The following is a 14,876-nucleotide window of genomic DNA, read 5'->3' on the forward strand; positions in this document are numbered from 1 at the left end:
TTAGCTTTCTAATAAACCTGAAATTACAAATGTGAAAAAAAGCAGGGAATAAATACCTGACCAAAAATGAATAAGTAAGTGGGTGTTGGGGGATCACAATTTTTAATTATCTCTCAATTATTTTGATACGAAAGTTCTATTTCAAAGTTCTTCAAAATGACGCCTAATGTTCCTAAGTACTGTGTTCCAAATGTATGTAAATACAAGATGGAAACTGTGAAATATATGCCTTCAAAAAGAAAAAAAACCTGACATTTTATCTGTATATATTTAATAGATTTATAAAGAACATGTGTATACATATATCAATATAGATGTACCAGCAAGGAAGATTTAGAACATATAACTATGTGGCAGGGTTAGAAAGAACATAATTCTTTCCCAGAAGGGGTGCAGGGAACTATACTTAATCAGCTACCAGTTACAACATAACTTAAGTCATTTCTCATCAAAATATGTCTCTACTGCATATTCTGGTGGATAAATTTTCCATGTTTTTTGTTTATGAAGATTATCCAATTCATTTCTTTGTAGATAAAGCCTAAGAATAGAAAAAAAAATTGTTACATTTTATTTTGGGGCTAACTGAAAAGCCATGTAGTAGGCACCCTTGTTAGAGCTTGAAGAAACAAACAAAAAAAAGACTTGCTCACCATGAATAGAACCTCAGCCCCTTTTTTGTGTCTCAGTTGGCTCCTTCTACCCTTTCGGTGAGACTTAAAAATATCTTAATCTTCAGCAACACATCAGTAACACATGCTACTGATTCTTTTAACATTGCTTTTTATGGAATTAATGACATCTAGGTTTAATACAGTATCTAAATTTCTATATGTGACAGAAATCAGTCTGATTAGACATGTATCAAAACCCAATAATAAAATACTATATCTCTTTTAATTTATGCCTGAAGTTGCAATTTTTTGAATTTTTGCAATCAGCCCTTGGCGATGACCTTGAGCAGTAGGATATAAATAAATCCCACATGCTTAGCGTTCCAATAATGGAACACTAGGCATAAATTGGTTAACCCATTTATGCCTAGTGTTCTAAAAGACAGAAGTTGGCATTTTTGGCTAAACAACAGTCTCACAACTAACAAAAACAGCTTTACCAATAGTATATAAATTTAAATATTACAGAAATCTTTAGAAATTTATATAAAAGTGAAAATAAAGGTGATCTAACTTATTGCTTCCCCAAAATGAACATGGTGTTTCAAAGGAAAAAAACTATATCCTTTACCAAGAATCAATCTGAGGAGCAGCAACAAATGAAGCTCCACCCAGCTCTCACATTTGAGGGACTTTGCTCATGTTAGGAGTCAAAGCTTATTGTTTGTATGCATCCAAGAAACAACTTTGTAAAAAATTTCCATCCAATCCAAAGTTCACTCTATCAAAATCTATTAAATGTGTATGTATTGCAAGTGTGTAGACCAGAGGTTTAATTTACTCTTGCCTTGCTGGACTTAAGGAGTTATTAGATCCAGCTCAGATTTGAAGAAAAGACTAGAACTGGTTGCAACAATAACTACCAATTCATGCTACATGCAATCATAGCCACTGCCTCAACTGTGACCTGAAGCATTTTAAAAATATTTTCTCTTTTTGTATTGAAGAGTATGGTTGATACAAAAAAATCTCAGCTTTTCACCAGCACAGAACAAATGCTACTTAAAGTGGAGAACTTCTAGACTGAGAAATAAGTTTCCAAATATGGCAGAAGGTTTTCTGGGAACAATAATCTCCAAATCCAAGTAATAGTTGTTCTGTTTTTTTGCTTTTTTCTTTAGACAGAGTCTCACTCTGTCGCCCAGGCTGGAGTGTAGTGGTGCGATCTCGGCTCACTGCAATCTGCCTCCTGGGTTCAAGCGATTCTACTGGCTCAGCCTCCTGAGTAGCTGGGATTACAGGCACGTGCCACCACGCCTGGCTAATTTTTGTATTTTTAGTAGAGACAGGGTTTTACCATGTTGGCCAGGCTGGTCTCGAACTCCCAACCTTAGGTGATCCGCCCGCCTCAGCCTCCCGAAGTGCTAGGATTACAGGCATGAGCCACCACACCCAGCCTCCAATTAATAGTTTTTAAGAAAGTTTTCCCAATTCAGTTATTAGAAACCCATGTTTAAATGGGAGACTATCAATTTTAATGATTTTTAAGCTGTATTTCTTAATACTTACTGTGTCTTGTAACTTCTCTTAGATATAAGTGTGTCAGTCAGCTTTTCAGCTAGCTGAAGCTTCCCTAGGTCCTCCCTTACTTTAGCACAAAATTTGGTGGTGGTTCGTCATTGGTAAATCAGCACCTACTGAGGACCTGACATGTTGAAGGTACTGAGCAGATTCATATTGAACTTCTCTGGGAGGAATTTACTTCCACACTTAAGATCTGATTATAATACTTTTGAGCTCATAACACAGTCCTATGGCATGGACCTTGAGGATACTGCAACTGAGGATACTGCAACTGTATTTTTAAAATAGCCAAAGTAAAAGGAGTAAGACAATGAACAATGGTGGCTCGAGGATTTTTTGTTTTCTATAAATTAAGCTTATGACAACCAGCAAAAGACTTGCCATTACATCTTATACATAGACATTGAAGATTAGGTTGTTTCTATGGGTTGATATTATATCCATACCTGTTATTTTGTATTAAAGATGTGTTAAACCAGAAGAAAAAAGGGTAGTTGTGATAGTATTTAGGAAAATCCTAAAAAGAAAAAAAAATATTTTAAAAGTAAAATTGATGCCAAGAACTAATCATTCTAGAGAAATCAAAGTTCCTTCCTTTATTCCTTTATATATTTATCAAATAATTATAACCATTCAATATGTAGCACTCTGCATTCTATAACAACACACTCAAGACACAGAGGAGGAGGCTTAAGAAAATGCTATTGCTTTCTCTTGCTATTTCTATCAAAATTTTCAAGGAATAGTTTATTTTCCATGATAGATATTTAATTTAAATGCTGAAATTTGAATCTGGTTTAGATAGTGCTAAACAGAATCTACTAAGGACCTATGCTTATATATAGCCAAGTATTTTTGTAGTGAATTCTTACAATTTTTTTGTGCCTCAGCATCCCTTTCAAATATAAATTGGACTTTCTGATATCAGAAGCAGGGTTCAGTCACCCTTGACAGTTTCCAGTTCACCTCCTCCAGGTTTCTCAATGTGACTGATCCCAGTATCTGCCTTATACAACCTTCTGTTGGTGACTACTTCATTATGGGACAGCTAGATATAACCTCCCTACAGACCCCCGTACTCTGCAATGACCACCTCTCAGTCACAGCATGACTCCATGGAACTCATGACTGCTTGCATTAAATCCACCAGTTAGACCTCCCCGTAGGAAACCTGCTCAGGTAACACCTTATATCCCAATAAAGGCTTCCACTCTCAGGTCCCTCCCTCGTTCTCGCTATTGCTCCCCACCCATCAGTTGAGCACAGGTCTCCTGGATGGCTCCCCCTTCCTTAGCCCTGCGAGGTGTGCTGCCCTCTTCTCTCTGGAATTAATAAAAAACTGCTTTGGTTATTTCATGTGTTGTATTGTGCTGCCTTCTCTGTGTTTCACCCAACTGAATCACCCAAACCTAACTCTCTTTCAAGTTAGTGCTCCCAGCTACTCAGGAGGCTGAGGTGGGAGGACTGCATGAGCCCAGGAGGTGAAGCTGCAGTTAGCTATGGTCATGCCACTGCACTCCAGCTGGGGTGACAGAGTGAGACCCTGTCTCAATTTTTAATATTAAAAATGATGCAAAACAAAATGTAATCACTGCTATGCAGTAAAACATACCTTTGGTTTTTTAGCATCTTGGCTTTTATTTTTTTTGTATTTATTTTGTATTTTTTGGATTTGTGAATTAATACATGTAAATTTAGAAAAATTTAGAAAATGTACAATTTAGAAAAAACAAATGAACAAAAATTATCCAAATTACATATGTTCTTTTAAAAAAATTGTTATAGATCTGATTTATTTTCTCCCCCTCCCTCTATGGGATGACATCTATCATCTCCCTTGTTGGGAACTGTAGCAAAGGAAACCTTAAATAAAACCATTCAAAAGTTCAGACAAGAACAATGGCAGAGGCCGTTTCTTGATTACTCACCGAAGAGGAAACTTGCACTTTCACATCATCATACAGAGGTGGACAGTTGAACACATCAATTATTACCCTGTCTGTTTCAGTGTCATGAAATACCTGTGAATGAACATGGAATTTAGAACTATAAACCTAGCTAATGATAACAATGAAGTTCCTTTTCACTTATCAAGACTTCCTATATTTATCAAGTACTTTTGGTCTCACAGACCAATCACTACATCTATAAATAATTATTAATAATCTTTTCTAGTTGCAATACTGTTTATATGTATGTGTGTCTGTATGTGTGTATGTGTGTATGTATATATACATATATATATATATATATATATTTTTTTTTTTTTTTTGAGACAGTCTCACTGTCACCCAGGCTGGAGTGCAGTGGTGTGATCTCAGCTCACCGCAACCTCTGCCTCCCAGGTTCAAGTGATTCTCGTGCCTCATCCTCCCGAGTAGCTGGGACTATAGGCGCATGCCACCACACCCCACTAGTTTTTGTACTTTTAGTAGAGATGGGGTTTTGCTATATTGGTCAGGCTGGTCCCAAACTCCAGGCCTCAAGTGATCTGCCTACCTGGGCCTCCCAAAGTGCTGGGATTACAGGGGTGAGCCACCATGCCCACCCTGTTGTTTATGATTTTTAAAGGCCAACATGTTTGAGGGTTATCATGAGGCACTTTTCAAAAGTGTCTCCCTTTTCAAAAGTATTGAATTTTCTATTAGACACTTTAATCAGTTAAATATTGTTATTTAATGTGTGTCATTTGATTTTCACACATTAGGGCCTCTTTTGAGAATATGTTGAGAAGCTCAATTTTAAAGCTAGCCTTGACATTCGAGAAACAATGCTTAACTCACGGTCTTTTATTTACTAAATTTAAAAAATAACAACAGGGGTCTGTAACACTTGGGGGGTGGGCCCACCTGCCCCTCCCAAGAGAGGGGAGGGTGGGGTCCCCCGATCATCGTGTTTTATCAGAACTCTTGTGTTTGTCAGTGGGATCTTTGGACTTGACCATTACCGGCTGCAGATGGAGTGACCAAAGATAGTTCAAGTTTTGGAATGAATGACTTTGAAGATATACTATTTCTTTGACTCACTCTCGTATAAATAATGGCACCCACAGTAAGAAGGATCTATGCTAGGCCCTGTGAAAAACACAAAAGGAGGTGCAGACTCAGTTGGTCCCTTCAGGGAGCTATACACATAAGAAACAATCGCAGAGGCCGGGCCTGGTGGCTCATGCCTGTAATCCCAGCACTTTGGGAGGGCAAGGGGGGCGGATCACAAGGTCAGGAGATCGAGACCATCCTGGCTAACACGGTGAAACCCCGTCTCTATTAAAAAAATACAAAAAATTAGCCGGGCGTGGCGGCCGGCGCCTGTAGTCCCAGCTACTCTGGAGGCTGAGGCAGGAGACTGGCGTGAACCCGGGAGGTGGAGGTTGCAGTGAGCCAAGATGGCACCACTGCACTTCAGCCTGGGCGACAGAGCGAGACTCCGTCTCAAAAAAAAAAAAAAGAAAAGAAAAAAAGAAACAATTGTAGAATGGAATATAATTCTCAATCTGTATGATGAAGACTGGGTGTGCTCTTATGCACCATTGAAGGCTAGTTAACAGGAGGTGCAGAAAATTTCATTGAGGAGGTAGAAACTGAATTGGGCATGAAAGCTCTGAAAATAGAATCTAGTCCATACAGAGGGAAAAAGACCAGCAATAACGCAAAGTAGAAATTAGAAAAACAACAAAAAAGTCAGGCAGTGTGGCTCATGTCTATAATCCCAGCACTTTGTGAGGCTGAGGTGGAAGGGTTGCTTGAGCTCAGGAGTTTGAGACCAGCCTGGGCAACATAGCAAGACCCAATATCTACAAAAAATAAAAAAAAATTGGGGGACTGCTTGAGCTCAGGAAGTTGAGTCTGCAGTGAGCCATGATTGTGCCACTGTGCTACAGCCTGGGACAGAATGGGACCCTGACTCAAGGAAAAAAAAGGAAAGGAAGGAAGGAAGAAAAGAAAGAAATAACCAACTAACTAACTAAATAACTTAGAGTTGTGTTCCAAGAGCCAAAGGGGATGACCCAGTTTATTCGGAATGGAGTCTGCTGGTCGAGCTACTGATAAAAATAAGCTCAGGTATGTTAGGGCTATTACATCTTAAGAGTTCAAGAGCCAAGGAAGTAAGAGTGAGGCTTTTGAAGAATATCGTGGGGTATTTCCTATGTGACAAAGAGGCCTGATAATTATCACATATAACATTTATTTAGTGATTTATAGTTTACAAAGCAACTTCATATATATATTATCTAATTTAATTCCCATAACACTTGAGGTGTGATATTTATTTTACAGGTAAGGATGTTAAGCCAAAGATGTTAACTGGCTTCGACCATGGGCATGCAGTGTGTCTTCTGCTCTACCTACAACTTTTCACAATGAGAGCAATATTTCAGTATGCATATTTCAGGATTCTATACATTACATTATATAAGAATCAAGAAAAGGTAAGGAGAGGATTGTAGAAATCTAGGCATGAGCAAATGAGGTTCTGGACAGTTAGTGGCAGTGAGAACAGAAAGGAAGGCGAGCATAGAAACATTTCAAAGGCATCGTCAACAGGGATTGATGCCTAACTGGATTTAGGGAGCCGAGGCAAAGAGAATCAAAGCCCAAGGCCTGAGTGGGAGAATGCTGGTACCATTTGCAGAAGCAGAGAAAGCTCCTTGATAATTCAGACTGGCAACTGCATTTCAGTTCGAGTGGAAACTGTTCATGTTGCAGCTCTTGCATCTACAACTCAGTGGGCGACTAGAAATACCTCATCAGTAAATGAACAAATAATAGTTTAAGTAAGGGAAATGGGTGATTCTTTAACCAAGAATAAAGCATTTGCTAAGAACAGAAAGCCAAGGATCAGGCCTGGGTGAATGCCCTCAGTTGGGAGAGGCCAAAAAAAGTGGGTGCAGTGCAGAGAGCCAGGGAATAGGATTAGTAATAAAAGAATTTGAGACAAAGGCCTGGGTAGGAATTCTAAAAGTTTATGGTTATTAGACCCATGAAGGAAGCTTTCTCATTGTTTCAGAAAAGGTATATAGTTTTAGGCATTTCTTCACTGTAGCAAAACATTGACTACCAGGTCCCTTTTGCTTTGGATAAAGAGATTCCTCCCCAATTCATTCACTCGTGCATTGTTTCTCACAGGGTCATCCCACAGAACCTCTGACTTAGAAGAATCACTTGGGACACTGCTAAGTCTATAGATTCCTGCCCCCATTCCAGATTTCCTGAATCATACTTTAGAGTACAACCTAGGAATGTAAATCTTTACAAGCTTTTCGGTGGTTTTCATGCACACTAACATTTTAGAATCAGTGCTATATAATAAAAGATAAAATGACCGAGAAGAGGAGAATATGGCTAAAAATGACCAGACATGTAAATTAAAATCCTTAATACATTCCTGGGAACATGCTCAGCATTTGTGGAAAAGTGAAAGGCAAAGCAACACTGAACAGAAATAAATTCTGGAAAGTACCCTGAAAAAACGGTTTTGAACAAACAGGTTAATTTATCTCTGGTTTGCATTCAAATCCAGTGACACCACGATGGTAACCAGAAAGCATCGTGGAATCTCTTTATGGTAAGTGATAGTTTAGGGAGGTCAACATTGCTGGTTTGACATTCAGCCTTAAAACAAACATCAGATTTTTTTCTATTCACATGTTTTCTCTTACCCGACAATTGTTTAAGGAAGTACAGGAAAAGACAATCTTTTTCTTCATTACTATTTGGACTTTTAGATCATATCCATCGCCTGTTCCAACACCTAAATGAAATTAAAAAGTTAGGTTGGTTAGTGTGAAGATCAAAATGTCTTGCCAATTAACATTATGGATTAAAAAGAGAAAAAAAATGGCTGGGCACGGTGGCTCACGCCTGTAATCCTAACACTTTGGGAGGCTAGGCAGGTGGATCTTTTGAGGTCTGGAGTTCAAGACCAGCTTGATCAACATGGTGAAACCCCGTTTCTACTAAAAATACACAAAAATTAGCCCGGTGTGGTGGTGCATGCCTTTAGTCCCAGCTACTTGGGAGGCTGAGGCAGGAGAATCGCTTGAACCTGGGAGGTGGAGGTTGAAGTGAGTCGAGATCACACCACTGCACTCCAGCCTGGACCACAGAGTGAGACTTAGAGCAAGACTCTGTCTCCAAAATATATATATATTTAGGGAATAAATATATATATATCTATATTTAGGGAATATATATATATATTTAGGGAATAAATATAGATAGATAGATAGATATTTAGGGAAGGTGACTTGACACCTTTCTTGCTAATGTGTTGCTTTCTTCAGACTTCTAATCATAATGATTCTTAATAAGAAATACTGTGGTCTAAATTACTTTGGCCCTACTTTAAGTCTAGTTCTTGATGCAATCTCCATAAAAATATAGGTTATATCCAAAAATTCCCACGGTATTCAACATATATTTACAGACAAAGGCTACTTTGCCCTTTTTTTTTTTTCAATTCAAATGACCCGCTTCCTTAGCATTTCCTCAAAGGCTTTGTTTCTCAGGCTCCAATTAATTTTTTATTGCTTTCATCTCAACTCTACATTATTTTTAATTTAAAATGGCACAAAACTAAAAGTAGAGAATTAAAACAAATATTCTAATAAACAAGTGTATTAATTATTCTTGATTGATCATCTCATATGCCGTTTGTTTTCTTTTCATTTAATTTTGTTTTCACTAACACCATGATATTCATTGGTCATTAGAAATCAGTTTCTTGCCTCAGTTCCCTCTTTCCCATTCCAGGTGCAGAACTTCTTTCTATTGATGTCCACCAGAAATCAGTGAAATGCAGAACGAAACTCAGGAGGCTAAAAATACTAGGCTCTCTGTGTGGACACAAGCACCCCGGCACCATGGCACCTATAACACCCAGCAGTGGCACCATCTCAGGTCCACACGCTGGCTGTTATAAGAGGTTTGCTTTAGGGGTTCAGATGCATCACCTCCCTGCTACCTCTCTGGCAGTGGGAGTGGTGAGACCCCATCCCCTCCACACAGACACATCCTGCTTTCCCACCTCTACTGAGTGTTAAGCTGTGCAGGGGAAGCAAGGTTGGAGATGGAGAAATGGACATGGAAATGGAGGCCAGTTTCTCTCTGCACTTTCTTTCTCAAGTCCCGAAGGTGTACGACTGACCAATTTCCCTGCGTCCCTGGGCAACCGTGCATCCCAGCTTTATCTCTCTGCTTACATTCTGGAAGCAGGCAAATAGCTCTCGTGATGTTTATATGGATTTTTACAACTGCTAATACTCGGTAACAGCCAGGCGGGTGAAAGATACCTCCACAGAGCCCCACTCTCTCCCAACCCTTTCCATTTTCATGTAGATTCAGGCAGGGAAGACCTAAGCGCTCCTCCTAGGAGGCTTTTCTTGACCCCCAGCACTGTGGCTGGGAGTGAGAGCCACAAGGTATGGGAGTGGCTGGGAGTGAGAGGGTTACAGATGGAGGACAGAGGGGAAAGAGAGAGCCCAGGGGGATGAGAAAAAAATATGCCTCTGAAAGAAGGTAAGAAAATGATATGATATGGAGACACCTCCACCAAGACAAACTCTCCACTAGAGGTGGTTTGAGAAATAACCAGTCTAGAAGGCACATGGGACCTCCTCCTCCCTCATCAGAGGCTCACTCTGCCCTGAAAAGTCCACCTTGGGTTGTGACCAGAAGAGCGAAGAGAACAGGAGAGATGGGAAGGGGACGAAGTCCTCCAAATTGATGATGGAAAAGAAAAAGTGAAGAACATCTAAGGGCTGGCAATCAATGGGCAATTCCAGGAGGAGGAGCATACCTAAGGAGGAGTTTATGCATGAGGATACGTAAAAAGACAGGTATAAGTTAGGATCATCTGTGTATATAACAATGAGCAAAACCCTCCCAGAGTGGGAACCTTGGCCCTCCTGCCCAATTCTTCAATTTTACATAAACACTTACCATGAATCGAATAAATAACGAATCTTTTTATAAACAGTGTTTTTCTTGGAGGGAGATTCCAGTTGTAGCTATGTTTCACTTGTGCAAAATATCCAACATATCTATTCTGAAAAGCAACAGAAGCCTTACTTCAAGTGGAGATGAAAAGCCTAAAGTCAGCATTCCTATTTTTAGTTTTCCCTTTTTTTTTTTTTTTTTTTGCATAAAGGTTAAGGGCAGTAAATAATTAAGGAAACATTTCCTGGATGCCATTATGTTACTAGATATTTTGAGGGATGCTGCCTCACAACTATCTACCTTGGGGAAAAAATACTGAATTAAGTGCTATGGGGAAGTGACAAGGATGGAGCCAGGTCTTGTTGACAGGCTGCTTATGGTTGAGAGGGCAACTAATCAGAACCAACAACAAAACAGTTACAGCATTAGCAGTGTGCAGATAGAAGCTTAGTTGTGACTGAGTTAGAGGAAGGTGTGTGGTTTAGTGAAGAGCAGGTTCCTGGGCATGAGAGAATGCCATATGTGAAAACTCAAGAGGAATACCTCCATATCTCAGTAGCAGGTTTCCTGTCATTCTTCTCTTGTTCCTGACAGCTAGAATTTCTTCACTTTCCATTTCCCCAATTCTGTTTTCACGAGGAAGCCCCGGAATTCCCTTAGCCTTGTCCTTTTCCTAGGGCAAGCTGTTCACAATGGCTCTCCTTGAATCTATCTTCAAGGAGTTGAAGAGCTCTGGTACTGAATCAACTGGTTCAGAACTCAAAAGTTGGCTGGGCTGGTGGCTCACACCTGTAATCTCAGCACTTTGGGAGGCCGAGGTGCGCAGATCACTTGAGGTCAGGGGTTCGAGACCAGCCTGGCCAACAGGGTGAAACCCCGTCTCTACTAAAGCTACAAAAATTAGCCATGCGTGGTGGTGGGCACCTGTAATCCCAGCTACTCGGGAGTCTGAGGCAGGAGAATTGCTTGAACCCAGGAGGTCGAGGTTGCAGTGAGCTGAGATTGCACCACTGCACTCCAGTCTGGGTGACAGACGGATTCTGTCTCCAAAAAAAAAAAAAAAAAAAAAAAAGTACTCATAAGTTCATGGACTCTACCTTACCCATTGAGAAATGTTCATAGAAGAAACAAACTGCCATACTTTCCTTTAGAAAGGGCCAGTCATGAGGAAGGCTCATGAAAGTTCTTAACTTAGGAGTAGATGTAGTCAGTAGAATGGCCCACAATGCAGGATCAGAATGTGATGGTATCCGAGAATCACCACCAGACACAGAGGGCACTCTGTCCTGAGGTCTTGCCAACACATCTCTCAGACATGCAGCTGAGACCCTGTGTTGCCTTCTCAGTCAATCAGAAGAGATTCAGTTGCAGCCTTTGGTGTGCTAGTTCTGGACTAAAGTTCGGGAAACTATGCATGACTACAGAAGAGATGGGGATGGGGAGACGTGTGGGGTGAGTTGCTGAAGGAGCTCTATCTAACATCTCCTTGGCTCCTGCCACCAGATTCTCCACCTTCCCCTAAAGGCTGTAACCTGCCAGGGCCCTCAAGCTGCTTTTGCTCCCATGCTTCTTTCTATTACAACTTAAAACAACATGGACTTGTAGTAGAAATTCATACAACCAACCCATAGGAGGTACTCACTACAAACAAAGAAGATATTATGAGGAAAGGGTGGAAAGATGGGTAAGCCATGGGCCTTGCCTTTAAAGGGGAAACAGAAGTCACCACTTCAAATAGCTAGAGAATAATGCAAAGTGATATCATCCCTAACAGAAACACAAAGGGCTTTAGGAACTGAAAAAGCAAGAGACTACTTCAGGCTGGGAAGGGAAAGGGACTCTAGGAAAAGGGGCATGAGCAATGGCACGAGGGAATCAAGTGTCCATGGGCTGGGAAACAGCACACAGTCTAAATGTGTTAGAGTGTGGGATGTGTGCATGCACATAGTGGAAGAAAAGGTTGGAAAAGTCAAACTGTGGATCTTGAGTGCCAGGTTGAAACATTTAGTTTATTGCTACTGGCAGTGGGGACATATTCTGGGTTTTGAGCATGGAAATGGCATGAGTAGGGCTGCACTTCAGTAAATCCACACATTCCTTTTCGCTTAGGGTCTATGACTGTTCTTTGTTTGGTTTTGTTTTTGGCTTGGGTGTGGGAGAAGAGTATCAGTGGATAAGGCTGAGTTCTTTTGCCCAAACTAAACGGGGACAGTAGTTAGTGTTCTTATAACAGGGCCAAGAGTACTTATTCAGTTCCCACCACCTAAAGAAAAACTCATTTACAGCCACATCCAAATCTATTTGAGAATTCCCAACCCACTCTCACTTCGGTTTGAGGGGCAATATAGAAAAGGCAATATAAATGAGAAGCTGTGCACAGCATGGGCTTCAGAGTCTGACATCTAGATTTCAGTCCTTGGTTCAAAAGCTAATTTCTCTGAACCTCAATTTTCTAATTTATAAGATGAGAATCATAGTAGTGCCTACTCATAGAGTTACTGAGAATATTAAATGAGATAGTGAATGTAAAACTCTTAGAATGGTTCAGCAAAGTCTAGAATGTTGTAAATGCTATACGATAAACATTCTGGTTTCTGCAGTAAACAAATTACAAGCAATAAAAAATGGCAAGAAATCTATGAACTAAAAGAGACTTAGGAGACATAGCGACCAAATGAAATGTGTGGATGTTGTTTGAATTCTGACTGAAACAAACTAAATTTTCAAAGATTTTAAGACAATTTTGGAAACAAACATGGACCAGAAATTTGATATTAAGGATTTTAAGGTGTAATATTTCAGATATGATAAAAGTTATTAAGGGTTTTTTGTTGTTGTTTTAAGAGTACTTAGATGTCATACTAAAATACTTGTGGGATAAAATGATCTGATGACTGAAATTTCCTTCCAAATAATCCAGGTTTGGGGAAAGCAAGAGTGGAGAGTGGGGTTGGGGGTGTGAGTGGAGTGGGAAAAGTATGGATGAAACGTGGCTGGTTGCAGGCTGAAATGATTGTTGCAGCGAAGCGATGACTACATGGAGATATATTGTATGATTCTCTGGACTTTTGTATATGATTAAAATTTTCCATAACAAAATTATTTTTAAAAGAAAAAATAGAGTAACAGCTTATGTTTCATATAGGTGTTATGGGTTTTCAATGAGGTATGTAAAAGTGCGGTACTGTCTGGTATATAAAAGGGTTTTTGAAAAGTGTATTTCCCCTTTTCTTTATCTTTTAAAATACACCTCTCCCACAACACACACACACACACACACACACACACACGGGAATCACCCAAAAACAGTCTTTGTGATGTTCTGCAAGGGTTGAATTGCCCTAATAAGGATCTGTGAAAGACTTAGATCTTTTTTACATTGAAATCAAAGGCTGGTGATTTTAGATAAACTTCAGGGTCCTGGAGCCTTAGGTATTGGACTTTCCTGCTTTGGGAAAATAATCAACTCCTGAGCTCCGTAAACAATAACCAGTATAGAATAGAAAGCAGGATGCTCTGAGGAGAAGCCAGACCCCCCAATGTGTGGGTGGTACCTGACACATGACCCTCAGCATCAGGGAGGGACCAAGGCCTGTCGCAGGGCACCCAAATGCTGCTGACTGATCACCAAAGGAGAAGAGTCTAAAATGAAACCAAATAACAGATGGCAATCTTAACCCACTGCCCTATAAAAGCTCCCTTTCTTAAAAAGAAAACTTACCTGAGAAGGAGTTTCTACTCCCTGATATTTTAGTGCCATTGGTTTTATCTGTTCGCCGTTCTCCAAAATAGTACAAGCTTTCCTACAAAAAAGGAACCACGGTTCATCTGCACTCTTTCCTTTTCTATATTAGGTACCTTAGTCTTTCTAAAACCACCTTCTTTCCTAAAGTCAGTGATTTTTTTTTTTTAGTGGAGTCTTGCTCTGTCACCCACACTGGAGTGCAGTGGCAGAATCTCACCTCACTGCAACCTCTGCCTCGCGAGTTCAAGCGATTATCTTGCCTCAGCATCCTGAGTAGCTGAGACTACAGGCGTGTACCACCACACTTGGCTAATTTTTTGTATTTTTAGTAGAGATGGGGGCTTTGCCATGTTGGCCAGGCTGGTCTCAAACTCCTGACTCAAGAGATCCGCCTGCCTTAGCCTCCCAAAGTGCTGAGATTACAAGCATGAGCCACCGTGCCCAGCCGCAGTGGTCTTTTGGCAAAGGCTACCCAAATTACCAAAATTAACAAAGTCACATCAAAGACTTCTCTCATTCAAGGTTTCGTAAAGACATAAAAGTTTAGAGCTGGAAAGACCTTAGAAATCATCTGGTCCAACCCTTCTTTCCATCTTACAAATGAGAAGACTGAGACCAAAAGAAAACTACGCAATCTGCCATGGAGATGCTGCAGCCAGTTAGAAGCAGCACAGGCCTGAAATACAAGTCTCTGGTTTTCAGTCTAGGGCTCTGTATCTGTGGCTTTCTTTTTTTTTTTTTTTTTTTTTGTATTTTTATTTATTTATTATTATTATTATTTTAATTGATCATTCTTGGGTGTTTCTCGCAGAGGGGGATTTGGCAGGGTCATAGGACAATAGTGGAGGGAAGGTCAGCAGATAAACAAGTGAACAAAGGTCTCTGGTTTTCCTAGGCAGAGGATCCTGCGGCCTTCCGCAGTGTTTGTGTCCCTCGGTACTTGAGATTAGGGAGTGGTGATGACTCTTAACGAGCATGCTGCCTTCAAGCATCTGT

The 14,876-nt window shown here is 40.2% G+C and overlaps 1 protein-coding gene across 1 annotated transcript; it reads right to left on the reverse strand.

Annotated features, from left to right (window-relative positions):
* Positions 1-254: 254 nt before the first annotated feature.
* On the reverse strand, positions 255-10,245 carry LOC112205260 (phosphatidylinositol 3,4,5-trisphosphate 3-phosphatase TPTE2-like). Its single transcript, XM_024348555.3, has 5 exons — positions 10,139-10,245; positions 7,858-7,949; positions 4,127-4,219; positions 2,645-2,715; positions 255-541 (listed from the first exon to the last, which is right to left on the reverse strand). The coding sequence occupies exons 2-5, from the start codon at positions 7,903-7,905 to the stop codon at positions 439-441; spliced, it is 315 nt and encodes a 104-aa protein (XP_024204323.2). The 5' UTR covers positions 7,906-7,949; positions 10,139-10,245; the 3' UTR covers positions 255-438.
* Positions 10,246-14,876: the final 4,631 nt, after the last annotated feature.

The sequence above is a fragment of the Pan troglodytes genome, chromosome 14, assembly GCF_028858775.2.
Source record: "Pan troglodytes isolate AG18354 chromosome 14, NHGRI_mPanTro3-v2.0_pri, whole genome shotgun sequence".
Taxonomy (NCBI): domain Eukaryota; kingdom Metazoa; phylum Chordata; class Mammalia; order Primates; family Hominidae; genus Pan; species Pan troglodytes.

Excerpts from the sequence above, each read along its gene's own strand:
- LOC112205260 (XM_024348555.3), bottom strand. The coding sequence starts at position 7,905 with ATGAAGAAAAAGATTGTCTTTTCCTGTACTTCCTTAAACAATTGTCGG. Across the intron at positions 4,220-7,857 it reads CTTCCTTAAACAATTGTCGG|GTATTTCATGACACTGAAAC; the intron begins GTAAGAGAAAAC and ends GTTCATTCACAG. Across the intron at positions 542-2,644 it reads TCTTTAATACAAAATAACAG|GCTTTATCTACAAAGAAATG; the intron begins GTATGGATATAA and ends TTCTATTCTTAG.